The 17,452-nt window shown below is 41.7% G+C and overlaps 1 protein-coding gene across 1 annotated transcript in view; it reads left to right on the top strand.

Moving 5' to 3' along the window:
* Positions 1–11,470, top strand: part of CALCRL (calcitonin receptor like receptor) — a 496,395-nt gene extending 484,925 nt beyond the window's left edge. Inside the window, exon 13 of the mRNA XM_040439799.1 lies at positions 10,742–11,470. Coding sequence (XP_040295733.1) covers positions 10,742–10,957 — 216 coding nt within the window. The 3' untranslated portion in view covers positions 10,958–11,470. The remainder of the gene's footprint in view (positions 1–10,741) is intronic.
* Positions 11,471–17,452: the final 5,982 nt, after the last annotated feature.

Below are 17,452 nucleotides of genomic sequence, written 5' to 3'. Positions count from 1 at the left end.
AAATTAATTGAATGCTCAAAAAATGTTTGGGCTCCCTCTCATTTCTTCTTCTTGCATGTTGAAGCTCTACTTGGAACCTTGTTAAGATCCAACAATGTAAAATATGATCTTTTGCAATTTTTCAAGTGATCTTAAACTTTTGATCAGGACTGTATATTGCGGACATGCTAGCGGCGATCTAGCCGTGCATGTCCGCATCTCTATAGTGTAAAAAGAGGTGACAGAATCCCTTTAAGCAGAAGGAACAGGGGTCTTGACCAGACCAGATACCAGAAGGCAGGGGAAATGACACAAAACAAATACAAAGGAATGAGACACTTAACTCCTGAAGTAGAAGAAAGAGCAGGAACACCAGAGGAGACAACACACACCAGCTCTTACACTTGCAAATTAAGCTAAACACCGCAATGAGTGAAGGGAGTAGCCAGACTTAAATAGCAATGACCACTATGTTGCACCTGACTAGAGGTGTGGTCAATACCATCAACAACAAAGTGAAATTAAAAGAGGCTGTCAGAGGACATCACGTGCAGAGTACCTCTCTGACCTTCTAACACCTAGCCTGGAAGAGACCGTGACATGGTCGTTCCCAGCTATTGTTATTCCTTGAATGTAGTGGTTAGAATAAGGGCCTTATCCAATGATTCGAGCAGAATAATACAGTATCTCACACAAGTGAGTACACCCCCTCAAATCTTTGTAAATATTTTGTTATATCTTTTCATGGGACAACACTGAAGGTATGACACTTTGATACAGTGTACAGTTTGTATAACAGTATACATTTGGTGTGCCCTCAAAATAACTCAAAACACAGCCATTAATATCTAAACCGCTGGCAACAAAAGTGAGTACACCCCTAAGTGAAAATGGCCAAATTGTGCTCAAAGTGTTAATATTTTGTGTGGCCACCATGCAGTGGCTGAATAGTGTACTGGTTAAGGGCTCTGCCTTTGACATGGGAGACCAGGGTTTGAATCCTGGCTAGGTAGGGTCAGTACCGATTCAGTAGGAACTCCTTGGGCAAGACTTCCTAAAACTGCAGGGTTGAGCGCGCCCTTAGTGGCTGCAGCTCTTGAGCGCTTTGAGTCAGACAAGAGAAAAGCTCTATACAAATGTTAGGATAGGATTATTATTTTCCTTAACTCTCTTGGACATGGAGTTCACTACAGCTTCACAGGTTGCCACTGGAGTCCTTTTCCAGATCTACAATACATGACGACATCACGGAGCTGGTGGATGTTAGAGACCTTGCGCTCCTCCACCTTTCGTTTGAGGAAGCCCCACAGATGCTCAATAGGGTTTTAGTTCTAGAGACATGCTTGGCCAGTACAGCACCTTTACCATCAGTTTCTTTAGCAAGGCAGTGGTCGTCTTGTGTTTGGGGTCATTATCATGTTGTAATACTGCCCTGCGGCCCAGTTTCTGAAGAGAGGGGATCATGCTCTGCTTATGTATGTCACAGTACATGTTGGCATTTATGGTTCCCTCAATTAACTTTTGCTCCCCACAGCCGGCACCAAACCATGACACTCCCACCACCATGCTTGACCGTAGGCTAGACACACTTGTCTTTGTACTTCTCACCTGGTTTCCGTCACACATGCTTGACACCAAATACGTTTATCTTGGTCTCATCAGACCACAGGACATGGTTCCAGTAATCCATGTCCTTAGTCTGCTTGTCTTTATTAAACTGTTTTCAGACTTTCTTGTACATCATCTTTAGAAGAAGCTTCCTTCTGGGACGAAGAGCAATTTGATGCAGTGTGCAGCGTATGGTCTGAGCACTGAGGGGCTTACCCTCCCAGACCCAGATGAACAAGGGATGACTCCAAGAAACTCCAGTGTACACAATCGAATGCTTTTTTGGCATTTACCGTTAGTAGGTAGAGGGGGTGGTTGAGTTTGCAAGCCCTTGAAATTTAATGCCGTTTTCTCTCATCCTGCTTCTGGGAATTAATCATATCAGGTCCCTGTGAATACATCCTGAAATAAAAGGCTGGAGTCTAGGAGCTATCATTTTGGCAAATATTTTCAGGTTTACATTGAGCATTGAAATCGCTCCATAGTTAGCTCAGATAGAAGGGTCTTTCCTTGGTTTGGGTAAGACTGTGATATGGGCTAGCAGAGATTGGAGTAAGAGATGACAACCCGTAAATGTGGAATTGAAGGAGGTCAAAAGCATAGGTGATAGAGCTTCCTCCAAGACTTTATAAAAGCATGGAGTGAATTTATCAGGGCCTGGGCGTTTTCCTTGATGGTGTCTGGTAACGCGAGAGTGTAGTAGTCTTGTGCTTGTGCCATTACAGTAAGTAGCGGTGCATGCATTAATATTTTACATTACAAATCCAAGCCGAGGTTCATTGATGCGCTCCTCAATCATGAATGAACTCTGATTCGTAATATTAATGCATGTGCCACTACAAACAGCGCATGCACGAGACTACTATACACTTGGCGCCATCTTGGAACAGCCTCATCGGAGGTAATACATTATAAGCAAGTACGGAGCAAGGGAGTTCGTTAGCAATATGGTTTATGTGCAGGAATGAACCGGATTCAGATATAGCAGGCTAAACCCGGTTTGCTTATCACTAATCTACCATACCAGATATTATCGAAACCTAAGCGGCTTTTTATCTTAGATTGTCACAGTGACTCTAAATTATTTTTCATATGTGATAAGTACCAGCTGGGTGAATAACTAGAGACACAGACAGGAAGTGTACTCCAAGTTGATTCCACTTTATTAAAACTGTGTGTAAGTTTATATACAGGGGAGTGACGACAGGCCAATTTTACATAACGTGCATTATTATATAACACGCATTGTCATATTTGACATTAAACTCATAGGTTGAGGAGTAGGGACGATTCCACATGTTATTGTGATTCTCCCTTTTCTAACTCAAGGCTGGGAACTACGTTTACCATCTGTCTGAGCACCCAGACATAGTAGCAATGATCCCAGAAACATAACTTGATGTTCAGCAGAATATCTGTAGAGTATCTCCAGTGTACTTTCGGTCACTCAAAGCTCACAAGGAATAGAATCATACAAGTATATACTGACACAGAGGGTCCAAGTGCATAATATTAATATAATTTCTATCACACCAGATTTCCACGCTTATATAAATAACAACCCATTTATTTTCAAATGTACTGCTTTTCATTATCAGGAAAGTATACATTATTTGGATTTGGGATTAAGATGTCAGGAGGGACAACCTTTTTAGTCATTTACATGCAGAAAAGTTACAGCAGGTAATAAAATATTACTTGCAGCCAGTGCCCACGCTGAATACAAAGTTAAGGCCATAACTGTTCGTGAACTGATCAAAGCCAAGAGAAATTGTAGTGATGAAGTATCCTTTGAAAAAGAAGCTGTATTTATTATAAATTACAGTACAGTAATCAGTTTGTAAAAATCAAGAATATAATCCTGAAATATTTACCAGTATTGATGGATCATGTGATATTACATGATGTTCTGGTTCGTGGCTGTCATGTGGTACACACCCATGTAAAACATGCTTGTTTGTTAAAACGGGTGATACCTTTTAGGATGCACTGGGCACATGTCATTTCAATATTAAATCGCAACATGGAATATGAGGTGTATATTATTTTTGTGAGGCGTCTGACAAATATATTGGTTGCAACTCAAGACGATTAAAAACATATGTCTTCGAACACCTCAATGACATCACTAATCAAGGAAGTAATAAAATGTGTCCATTGTATCTCCAACAACAATAGATCTACAAAACATTTTAAAGTCATGGGTATTGGGAGTGAAGAATGATTCACAGGAAGATATTTCATGTGGTCTCAGTATTTGATGCAAGAGCATGTTATTTTATTATTATTCATTTTTTCTCAATACATAATGTGAATTATCCTTGTTTTTGATTCCTGTTTAACCACTTAAGGACCACAGGTTTATACCCCCCTAAAGACCAGGCCCTTTTTTACAAATCGGCACTCCACAACTTTAGCGGTTTATTGCTCGGTCATGCAACTTACCACCCAAATGAATTTTACCTCCTTTTCTTCTCACTAATAGAGCTTTCATTTGGTGGTATTTCATTGCTGCTGACATTTTTACTTTTTTTGTTATTAATCGAAATTTAACGATTTTTTTACAAAGAAATGACATTTTTCACTTTCAGTTGTAAAATTTTGCAAAAAAAACGACATCCATATATAAATTTTGCTCTAAATTTATTGTTCTACATGTCTCTGATAAAAAAAAATTGTTTGGGTAAAAAAAAAAAATGGTTTGGGTAAAAGTTATAGCGTTTACAAACTATGGTACAAAAATGTGAATTTCCGCTTTTTGAAGCAGCTCTGACTTTCTGAGCACCTGTCATGTTTCCTAAGGTTCTACAATGCCCAGACAGTACAAACACCCCACAAATGACCCCATTTCGGAAAGTAGACACCCTAAGGTATTCGCTGATGGGCATAGTGAGTTCATAGAACTTTTTACTTTTTGTCACAAGTTAGCGGAAAATGCAGATTTTTTTTTTTTTTTTTTTTCTTACAAAGTCTCATATTCCACTAACTTGTGACAAAAAATAAAAGCTTCCATGAACTCACTATGCCCATCAGCGAATACCTTGGGATGTCTTCTTTCCAAAATGGGGTCACTTGTGGGGTAGTTATACTGCCCTGGCATTCTAGGGGCCCAAATGTGTGGTAAGGAGTTTGAAATCAAATTCTGTAAAAAATGGCCAGTGAAATCCGAAAGGTGCTCTTTGGAATATGGGCCCCCTTGCCCACCTAGGCTGCAAAAAAGTGTCACACATCTGGTATCGCCGTACTCAGGAGAAGTTGGGGAATGTGTTTTGGGGTGTCATTTTACATATACCCATGCTGGGTGAGAGAAATATCTTGGTCAAATGCCAACTTTGTATAAAAAAATGGTAAAAGTTGTCTTTTGCCAAGATATTTCTCTCACCCAGCATGGGTATATGTAAAATGACACCCCAAAACACATTCCCCAACTTCTCCTGAATACGGAGATACCACATGTGTGACACTTTTTTGCAGCCTAGGTGGGCAAAGGGGCCCATATTCCAGAGAGCACCTTTCGGATTTCACTGGTCATTTTTTACAGAATTTGATTTCAAACTCCTTACCACACATTTGGGCCCCTAGAATGCCAGGGCAGTATAACTACCCCACAAGTGACCCCATTTTGGAAAGAAGACACCCCAAGGTATTCGCTGATGGGCAAGGTGAGTTCATGGAAGTATTTATTTTTTGTCACAAGTTAGTGGAATATGAGACTTTGTAAGAAAAAAAAAAAAATCATCATTTTCCACTAACTTGTGACAAAAAATATAAAATTCTAGGAACTCGCCATGCCCCTCATGGAATACCTTGGGGTGTCTCCTTTCCAAAATGGGGTCACTTGTGGGGTAGTTATACTGCCCTGGCATTTTCCAGGGGCCCTAATGTGTGGTAAGTAGGTAAATGACCTGTGAAATCCGAAAGGTGCTCTTTGGAATATGGGCCCCTTTGCCCACCTAGGCTGCAAAAAAGTGTCACACATGTGGTATCGCCGTATTCAGGAGAAGTTGGGGAATGTGTTTTGGGGTGTCATTTTACATATACCCATGCTGGGTGAGAGAAATATCTTGGCAAAAGACAACTTTTCCCATTTTTTTATACAAAGTTGGCATTTGACCAAGATATTTATCTCACCCAGCATGGGTATATGTAAAATGACACCCCAAAACACATTCCCCAACTTCTCCTGAGTACGGCGATACCAGATGTGTGACACTTTTTTTGCAGCCTAGATGCGCAAAGGTGCCCAAATTCCTTTTAGGAGGGCATTTTTAGACATTTGGATACCAGACTTCTTCTCACGCTTTGGGGCCCCTAGAATGCCAGGGCAGTATAAATACCCCACATGTGACCCCATTTTGGAAAGAAGACACCCCAAGGTATTCAATGAGGGGCATGGTGAGTTCATAGAATTTTTTTTTTTTCGGCACAAGTTAGCGGAAATTGATATTTTTTATTTTTTTCTCACAAAGTCTCCCTTTCCGCTAACTTGGGACAAAAATTTCAATCTTTCATGGACTCAATATGCCCCTCACGGAATACCTGGGGGTGTCTTCTTTCCGAAATGGGGTCACATGTGGGGTATTTATACTGCCCTGGCATTCTAGGGGCCCTAAAGCGTGAGAAGAAGTCTGGAATATAAATGTCTAAAAAATTTTACGCATTTGGATTCCGTGAGGGGTATGGTGAGTTCATGTGAGATTTAATTTTTTGACACAAGTTAGTGGAATATAATATTTGTAAGAAAAAAATAATAATTTCCGCTAACTTGGGCCAAAAAAATGTCTGAATGGAGCCTTACAGAGGGGTGATCAATGACAGGGGGGTGATCAATGACAGGGGGGGTGATCAATGACAGGGGGGGTGATCAATGACAGGGGGGGTGATCAATGACAGGGGGGTGATCAGGGAGTCTATATGGGGTGATCACCCCCCTGTCATTGATCACCCCCCTATAAGGCTCCATTCAGATGTCCGTATGTGTTTTGCGGATCCGATCCATGTATCCGTGGATCCGTAAAAATCATACGGACATCTGAATGCAGCCTGACAGGGGGGGTGATCAATGACAGGGGCGGTGATCAATGACAGGGGGGTGATCAGGGAGTCTATATGGGGTGATCACCCCCCCTGGAAGGCTCCAGGGAGACGCCTGTATGTGTTTTGTGGATCCGATCCATCTATCAGTGGATCCGTAAAAATCATGCGGACGTCTGAATGGAGCTTTACAGGGGTGTGATCAATGACAGGGGGGTGATGAGGGAGTCTATATGGGGTGATCACCACAGTCATTGATCACGCCCCTGTAAGGCTCCATTCAGACGTCCGTATGCGTTTTGCAGATCCGATCCATCTATCAGTGGATCTGTAAAAATCATGCGGACGTCTGAATGGAGCTTTACAGGGGGGTGATCAATGACAGGGGGGTAATCAATGACAGGGGGGTGATCAGGGAGTCTATATGGGGTGATCACCACAGTCATTGATCACGCCCCTGTAAGGCTCCATTCAGACGTCCGTGTGCGTTTTGCGGATCCGATCCATCTATCAGTGGATCCGTAAAAATCATGCGGACGTCTGAATGGAGCTTTACAGGGGTGTGATCAATGACAGGGGGGTGATGAGGGAGTCTATATGAGGTGATCACCACAGTCATTGATCACGCCCCTGTAAGGCTCCATTCAGACGTCCGTGTGCGTTTTGCGGATCCGATCCATCTATCAGTGGATCCTTAAAAATCATGCGGACATCTGAATGGAGCTTTACAGGGGTGTGATCAATGACAGGGGGGTAATCAATGACAGGGGGGTGATCAGGGAGTCTATATGGGGTGATCACCACAGTCATTGATCACGCCCCTGTAAGGCTCCATTCAGACGTCCGTGTGCGTTTTGCGGATCCGATCCATTTATCAGTGGATCTGTAAAAATCATGCGGACGTCTGAATGGAGCTTTACAGGGGTGTGATCAATGACAGAGGGGTGATGAGGGAGTCTATATGGGGTGATCAACACAGTCATTGATCACGCCCCTGTAAGGCTCCATTCAGACGTCCGTGTGCGTTTTGCGGATCCGATCCATCTATCAGTGGATCCGTAAAAATCATGCGGACGTCTGAATGGAGCTTCACAGGGGTGTGATCAATGACAGGGGGGTAATCAATGACAGGGGGGTGATCAGGGAGTCTATATGGGGTGATCAGGGGCTAATAAGGGGTTAATAAGTGACGGGGGGGGTGTAGTGTAGTGTAGTGGTGCTTGGTGCTACTTTACTGAGCTACCTGTGTCCTCTGGTGGTCGATCCAAACAAAGGGGACCACCAGAGGACCAGGTAGCAGGTATATTAGACGCTGTAATCATAACAGCGTCTAATATACCTGTTAGGGGTTAAAAAAATCACATCTCCAGCCTGCCAGCGAACGATCGCCGCTGGCAGGCTGGAGATCAACTCTCTTACCTTCCGTTCCTGTGAGCGCGCGCGCCTGTGTGCGCGCGTTCACAGGAAATCTCGGCTCACGCGAGATGACGCCAATCGGCGTTAGTGTGACCTGGGAGCGCCGCAGAGATGACGCCTTTCGGCGTTAGTGTGACGGTAAGTGGTTAAATTAGCCATCAGTTTGAGGATAAACATAAGGGGGCACATTTATTAAGACCAACGTTTTAGAGGCCGGTCTAATTAAGCCCTATAGCTGGTGGTGGATCCGCCAAAGTAATAAATAGGTGTAGGCCTCCATAACGTCGGCGCATCCAGCCCCAGTTCTAAATGTAATACAGCTTCCTAGCTGTGTTACATTTAGACCATTTTCTACGCCAAAAACAGGTGTACAAAATGATGAATGAGACAGGCCTGCTGGCCCGTCCCCTTCCTCATTCATGCCACGCCCACAATTTTAGACCTGGAATGAGCGGGTAAATGTCGCAGACAGTGGCACAACTAACCTTTGGGCCGCCATCTGAGTCCGAAATATGCCTATATGTTTTTTAGTGACAATGCATATGTTCTTCTTTTCCACAGTGTTGTCTCACTGGGCCGTTATTTGTGTATTATTATAATTTTTTGTAATTTTTTTTGTAAATTAATAGGTTTTACTTTTTTTTTTAGCTATTCTTTTAGTCATGGAGTGGTGAGGGAGGTTTTTCACTCCCTTGACAGATGTTAATATTGTCCACTATCATGACTAAATGGGGATGGTAGGCATTTATAGCATGCCGTGATAGCACAGAGTTCACACTGACTGAGATTGTGTTTGTATATTCTCCTTCAGTCATGAAATGGTTGATACAGTAAGTGGAAGAGGAGGGTTTCTGCTGCCATGCACAGTTGATAACAATACTCACAATCATGACTGAATGAGGTTGGTAGGTATTTATAGCATGCATTGTTAGCACAATATTCACATCATGACTAAGGTTAGTTTCACACCTGCAGCACATAGATCTGTGCGCCTAATCCAGCAGGCAATGCCGGGAATCGGCTGAACACAAACCGCAGCTGATTCTCAGCATTTCTGCTGGAATTCGGCCGGATCTCCACCAGACCTAATTATACTAACCCTTAGGATACCAAAGTTTTTATTTCTTTTTTGTGTTTTCATTTTTCTTCCCCATCTTCCTTGAGCCATACCTTTTTTATATTTTCATTCACCTAGCTGTATGAGGGCTTATTTTTTGCAGGACAAGTTGTACTTTCTAATGCCACCATTAATTATGGCATACAGTGTAGTGGGAACCGTTAAAGAAATTCCAAATGGGGTGGAATTGGAAAATAAATGCAATTCCTCCACCGTTTTTTCTTCCTCCACGGGTTTTGTTCACATGCCCTTCATTCTCTGGATCAGTATGATTACAACGATACCCATAGGTATAAAATAGTGTAAAATAAATTTAAACTTTGAAAACAAAAATATTTTTTTTTAGCATCACCATATTCTGACCCCCCCATAACTTTTTTAATAATATTATCTTATGAGCTGTGTCTGAGCTCATTTGTTGCAGGACAATCTGTAGTTTTTATCAACACCATTTTGGAGTGTAGATATATTTAAGAGTTACACAACTAACCCAGAGATAATGGTAGGTGCTCTGATCGATATGATACCTCCAATCACGTGAAAAAGTTATGTATTAAAAAAGATCGATCGGAACTCAATAACTGTTCCAAGCTGCCAGCATTTTATTAAACAATAAAACAATAAAATTCAATCAAATTCAATTGCAAATTTTTCTCACTAAAAACAATTGTGCACGCTAAAAACAAAATACACAAAAATCCAAACATGCGTATGGTTAACCTAGTATGAACACCAAAGTCCTATATAGAACTAATTTGAATGTCACTGCAAAATGATCAATCCCAAAAATCGCATTGGGATGTATTGTAGTTCATCCGATTTTGTTGCGATTATTTTACGGCCGTTATTTTGCAATTGATGTTTGCGATTTTTTTCTATCGATGCACCCTGTTTCTGTATTAAGGGTGGACTTAAATCCTATATTATACGATGGTTATTCAGTAAAGTCACATCAGATTGTTCATAATGTTCATCCTATTAACACATGATTTGAGTATTATTAAATCCACGATTTTCGTAAGATTGTTCGAGGATTATCCCAACCTATGTTTTCAGGAACATAGCAGGATTGTTGTCCCTCCCGTTCTCCTGCTCTGGTTTCGAGTTGTCACGGCAGACTGTATAAATGATAGATTTTAGCAATTCCCAGTAACATATATTTGATCTTGGACTAAAAATAAATAATTTAGAGTTCCAGTATTAGGGTGCATTCACGCAAAATGCGGATCTGAAAATATAGATGGCGTCCGTATGACGTCTGTGTTAATCTGTTTTTTTTTAGGACCCATTGTAACAATGCCTATCCTTGTCCGCAAAACGGACAAGAAAAGGACATATTCTATATGTTTTGTGGTACTGCAGAACGCACATACGAATGGGTCCACATCCAAATTCCAAAAATGCAGATTGAATGCAGATCAAAAATATGCATGCACATGTACACGCACACACAGAGTGCCCAGCCATTTGGAATGTTTTTCAGGGCCCTTTTATGAAAGTGTTTCTATTTGGATATGCTATGTAATTTATGATTGCATTATTTATTGCAACAATTTGCCATAATATATATCTGTAATGTATTTCTAGGTGCAAGCTGTTCTAAAAAGGCACTGGAATCAGTACAGAATTCAGTTTGGGAATAGCTTTGCACATTCTGAAGGTCTCCGATCTGCTTCATATACTATATCTTCAATCAGTGAGGCCCAAGGTACCACCTATACCCACGACAGTGAGCATTCAAATGGAAAAAACTACCATGATATGGAAAATATTTCTTATAAACCAGAAAAACATTACATGTGAACTGCGTACTAAATAACTTCTGCTAAAAAGTATTAATGTTTATGACTGCTTCATTTATTACTGTTTATGACAGCTGTCAATACCATATCTACTTTAAACATATTATGAGTGTCTCAATATATATATTTATATATATACTTTTTATGCAAAGTATATTTCCTATAAGCTGCATTAAAGTTTGCTAGCACTTGTGTTACACTTATTTGTGAATAACAACTTATGACATGATTTATTTTTTCTTTAAAAGTAAAATATTGAATTTGTTACATGCCAGTTGAAAAAGGTATATTGTCTGTTTTCATTACACTGACATGTTCATCATAATTCTGTATTTTGAAGCTTAAACATTTCAGCTAATATCTGTCACATTTTGATATCTTGTCTGCACATTTATACTATGAAAGCTCTTATGAAGGAAAGTGAAAGGTGTGCTGTTTGTTTAGTCAAAAACTATACCAGAACCAAACCAGTACTTTTAGAGCTAAATAATAAAATTAAAAAAAATTTCCTCAATGGTTATGACTTTTTGGTGTTTCCTGTTTTCACACAACCTCTAAGGGTGCCTTCACACACGGTCGATTTTGTGTGAGAAATGTCTGCAATTGAAAATTATTTTGGCAATGTTAACGCTAAAAAAAGATGTGTATTCTAACATGTAAAACACTATTAAACATAGTTTTCAAAGGTAAATACACAACCTAGTGCAAATGGGAATATTTCTCACACAGCTGTTTAAAAATGCTTCAGAAGTTGCTTGTTAATATTTTTGTTGCTGCTTCTCCTGTTCCATTCAATGAAAAGAGCTAAAAACATCAGTGCTGAAAATCCCATACAAACAATCAGAAGCAGTTATAAAAAAAAAGTTGCCAGCATTAAAATCTGCTCCAAAAACAGCTAGTAATATGAAAATCTGTCTTCAAACTCTACTTGCAAAACAAGCTGATTTTCAAGCATATTCAGAGCTTGATATTTTTTTTTCTGCCTCTTATTTAAACAGTGTGAACATACCCTAAGGAACCAGTACAAATTATTTCAGAGTTGGTCGAGCACACCAATTTCAGAAAAATTGGCGAAGTGTGAAAAAGGCTATGTTTACATAAAACATACACATGAATGTAGATAATGCCTCATTCACATGTCAGTGTTTTGGTCAATAATTTCCATCAGTAATTTTGAGCCAAAACCATGTGCAGCTCTAAACACTGAACAGGTGCAGATCTTTCCCTTATACCTTATCTCTGTGGAGGCTCCAATCCTGGTTTTGGTTCACATACACTGATGGAAATCACTGACCAAAACACTAACGTGTGAATGAGGCTCAACACAGCAGAAAAGATATGTTTTCCGCTGCTGAATCAGAGGCAAATTTTGCCCATGTGAATATAGCCTAAAAGTGTGAGAAATGTGTTCTTACATAGTTACAAAGTTAATACGGTTCAAAAAATACACAAGTCTATCAAGTTCAACCAAGAGATAGGTGGGGACGCAAATCCCAGAAGGAAGTGAGACTCAGATTTCTACACGTTTTCATAAGCATTAATGTCATTTACTTTTAAGAATTCATCTAAACCCTTTCTGAAACCGTCCACTGTTCCTGCTGTGACCATTATCCTGAGGAAGTCTATTCCACAGATTCACAGTTCTTACAGTAAAGAAGCTTTGACGCTTCTGGAGACTGAACTTTTTCTTCTCCAGTCGGAGGCAGTGCCCCCTTGTCTTTTGAGGGCATTTTACATGGAACAGCTTTTCACCGTATTTTTTGTTTGGCCCATTTATATATTTGTATAGGTTAATCATGTCCCCCTTAGACGTCTCTTCCCAAGACTAAATAAATTCAATTATTTTAATCTTTCTTCATAACTAAGATCCTCCATGCCCCTTATCATTTTAGTCGCTCTCCTTTGTACTTTTTCCAGCTGTAGTGCGTCTTTTCTATGGACTGGTGCCCAGAACTGAACTGCATATTCCAGATGAGGCCGCACCAATGCTTTGTAAAGTGGTGATATTACATCCCTGCCCCATAAGTCCATGCCTCGTTTAATTCATGACAATACCCTGGTGGCCTTAGAAGCAGCTGATTGACATTGTATGCTGTAATTTAATCTACCATCCACAAGGACACCCAAATCTTTCTCTATAAGTAACTAGGACATATTAAGCACATAGATTATTACTAACAGGATACATAACTTTACATTTGTCCAGATTGAACCTCATTTGCCAAGTTGATACCTAATTACTCAGAGTGTTCAAGTCAGCTTGTAGTATATGGACATCTTCCATAGACTGTACATTTCTACATAGCTTAGTATCATCTGCAAAAATAGAAATGGGACTATTTATCTCGTCCTCGATAACATTAATAAATAAATTAAATGATAAAGGGGCCCATCACTGAACCTTGGGGTACACAACTTATAACCCGGGACCATTTTGAATAGGAATCATTGACCACAACTCTATGGACATGGTCCTTCAGTGAGTTTTCAATCCAATTACAATCTATACTTTCCAAGCTTATAGACCTTACTTTACCTATGAAACATCTATTAGGGACCAATGTAACATGTGGTCAAAAGAGCAAAAAAATCCCTTTAGGGGTCTCTAACTAATGCTAAAATATATCTTTATTCATTCATTACTAAAATCGTGATACATTAATTCTATAAGGAACATCTAGTGTTAAAACTTTCAGAATACAGTGAGATGTTAAATATATTTTATCTTCTTATATATTTAACTATCCACTATTGCTTATTATTGGCAACAACTCAGGGATATAGTTGCAGTGAACATATGTTCATATACATTCCTCTCATGGTATTTCTCCCATGAAGGTGCTTGGAGCAGGGAATCAGTTTTGTGTGCTCATATATATCCAGTTCGACCAGAGATACATGTGGCTATCACTGTCTTGTCATATCCCTGGAATGTGGGCTGGATAAGAGTTGATTTATGTTTTTCTATATGATCTGTGCTATACCACTCAGTATACCGTGTTACTAAAACGTGGCCACTTATGTAGTGGGTCGTTTGTCTTAACCGTTCAAACAAGCACAGAGTATCTATCACTTGGTAATTTAGAGGAGATTATACCTTGTTGCAACAACTGGCAGTATTTCCCCAGTTAGCCACACTTGTATATTATCTCTCTTAGGCCTCCTGCACACGAACGTATTTTTTTGCGGTCCGCAAAAACGGGTCCCGTTTTTCCGTGATCCGTGACCGTTTTTTCGTCCGTGGGTCTTCCTTGATTTTTGGAGGATCCACGGACATGAAAAAAAAGTCGTTTTGGTGTCCGCCTGGCCGTGCGGAGCCAAACGGATCCGTCCTGAATTACAATGCAAGTCAATGGGGACGGATCCGTTTGACGTTGACACAATATGGTGCCATTTCAAACGGATCCGTCCCCATTGACTTTCAATGTAAAGTCTGGAGTCCCTTTTATACCATCGTATCGGAGTTTTCTCCAATCCGATGGTATATTTTAACTTGAAGCGTCCCCATCACCATGGGAACGCCTCTATGTTAGAATATACTGTCGGATATGAGTTAGATCGTGAAACCTCATTTCCGACAGTATATTCTAACACAGAGGCGTTCCCATGGTGATGGGGATGCTTCTAGTTAGAATATACTACAAACTGTGTACATGACTGCCCCCTGCTGCCTAGCAGCATCCGATCTCTTACAGGGGGCCGTGATCAGCACAATTAACCCCTCAAGTGCCGCACCTGAAGGGGTTAATTGTACTATCATATCCCCCTGTAAGAGATCAGGGCTGCCAGGCAGCAGGGGGCAGACCCCCCCCCTCCCCAGTTTGAATATCATTGGTGGCCAGTGCGGCCCCCCCCCCTTCCACCCTCTATTGTAATAATTCATTGGTGGCACAGTGTGCGCCCCCCCCTTCCTCCCTCTATTGTAATAATTCGTTGGTGGCACAGTGTGCGCCCCCCCGCCCCCCCCTTCCTCCCTCTATTGTAATAAATCGTTGGTGGCACAGTGTGCGCCCCCCCCTTCCTCCCTCTATTGTAATGAATCGGTGGCACAGTGTGCGCCCCCCATCGGCCCCCCCTCCCTCTATAGCATTAACAACATTGGTGGCCAGTGTGCGGCCTCCCATCTCTCCTCTCCCCCCCCCCGATCATTGGTGGCAGCGGGTTACTAGCAATAGTACAATAGTAAAAGATTCATACTTACCTGGGAGCTGCGATGTCTGTGTCCGGCCGGGAGCTCCTCCTACTGGTAAGTGACAGTTCATTTAGCAATGCGCCGCACAGACCTGAGGCTGTCACTTACCAGTAGGTGGAGCTCCCGGCCGGACACGAACATCGCAGCAGCAGGTAAGTATGAATCTTCTACTATTGTACTATTGCTAAGTAACCATGGCAACCAGGACTGTAGTAGCGTCCTGGTTGCCATGGTTACCGATCGGAGCCCCAGCGATTAAACTGGGACTCCGATCGGAACTCCGCTGCCACCAATGATGGGGGGGGGGGGGGAGGTGGGAGGCCGCACACTGGCCACCAATGTTGTTAATGCTATAGAGGGAGGGGGGGGCGATGGGGGGCGCACACTGTGCCACCAACGAATTATTACAATAGAGGGAGGGGGGGGGGGCGCACACTGTGCCACCAACGAATTATTACAATAGAGGGAGGGGGGAGGCACACTGTGCCACCAACGAATTATTACAATAGAGGGGGGGGGGCCGCACTGGCCATCAATGATATTCAAACTGGGGAGGGGGGGGGTCAGCCCTGATCTCTTACAGGGGGATATGATAGTACAATTAACCCTTTCAGGTGCCGCACCTGAAGGGGTTAATTGTGCTGATCACGGCCCCCTGTAAGAGATCGGGTGCTGCCAGGCAGCAGGGGGCAGTCTTGTACACAGTTTGTAGTGTATTCTAACTAGAAGCGTCCCCATCACCATGGGAACGCTTCTGTGTTAGAATATACTGTCGGTTCTGAGTTTTCACGAAGTGAAAACTCAGCTTTGAAAAAGCTTTTTGCAGACGGATCTTCGGATCCGTCTGTATAAAAACTAACCTACGGCCACGGATCATGGACACGGATGCCAATCTTGTGTGCATCCGTGTTCTTTCACGGACCCATTGACTTGAATGGGTCCGTGAACCGTTGGCCATGAAAAAAAAAGGACAGGTCATATTTTTTTCACGGCCAGGAAACACGGATCTCGGATGCGGCTGCAAAACGGTGCATTTTCCGTTTTTTCCACGGACCCATTGAAAGTCAATGGGTCAGTGAAAAAAAACGGAAAACGGCACAACGGCCACGGGTGCACACAACGGTCGTGTGCAGGAGGCCTTATATTGGTAATCCTGTGTGCTCACAGTTGATTGTAACACAGTAACTGAGTTTAGAGATCTCTCTTATATTCAATTCACTCTTAGCTATGCCTCATATTAGTAGTCAGCTGTGCCTCAGCTTGTTGGATATTGACAATGTGCCATTTGACCATTGTTATCTGGTCTAAAGCTGGTCCTATTTCTCCTGCTGGTTCACTCACTGTATTCTGCCTAAAACATGAAGCTACACTATGGCACCCCTCCCGACATGTTTCGCCACTGGTGTGGCTTCGTCTGGGGAAGTGGGGTCCTAAGCATCCTCCTGAAGAAGCGAATGCGAAACGCGCCTTGAGGGGCATACCAACAAGCGATTGTGATCTCCACACACCACAGGTTCTAGGTAAGAGTATATATAACCACACTCTCAGATTCCCTAGACATGAGTCTCCTATTATCTCGCCTTTAGTATCATGATATTGGTCTGTCTGTAGATAGATATGGGATATGAGGCATGGTAATTATCTGAGCCTTTACCCCTGACTGTGGTGTGTGGTTACTTACTATGCACCACATATAGCGGCATGGTGAATCCTAGAGGACATTGATACGTAATTGTTCTAGGTTATATTGTAGGCTGTTATCCATGCGGGATTCTATATGGTGGTTCTAATAGAGGAATGCTAGCTATTGCACGTTGGCACTTTATTTTGTGTATGTATATGTGTTTTTAATGATAAGACAATAAATTTGATCTATGTACTGGTATTTGGGTACTTCATTTTGTTGAGTTGAGTAATATATAGAGGAAGTACACCTGTGTACGCACTTGCTGTATTGATCTAGTTGAATAATTTTATTGATACTCTGTAAAATAAAAAAATTTAAACATGGCAAGACACACAGACATTTCCCCCCAATTTTTTTTTTTTTGGGGGGGGGGAAGGGTCTTATACTCATTTGAACTTTTTATATTGTAGCCCTGTTTCTATGTGTGCCATACACATAGAAACAGGGCTACAATATAAAAAGTGCAAATGAGTATAAGATACTCCCCCCCCCCCAAAAAAAAAGTGGGGGGGAAATGTCTGTGTGTCTTATAAAGTAATACTAGCGAGCGCTTCCACTATCGAACTGCTCACAAGTATGCAGTAGGTGCGGGTGGGAGTCACTGCCAGTACTCACCC

This window comes from Bufo bufo, chromosome 7 (assembly GCF_905171765.1).
Source record: "Bufo bufo chromosome 7, aBufBuf1.1, whole genome shotgun sequence".
Lineage (NCBI taxonomy): Eukaryota > Metazoa > Chordata > Amphibia > Anura > Bufonidae > Bufo > Bufo bufo.
Note: the sequence above shows the minus strand (reverse complement) of the source record. Positions and strands in the feature narration are given on the sequence as shown.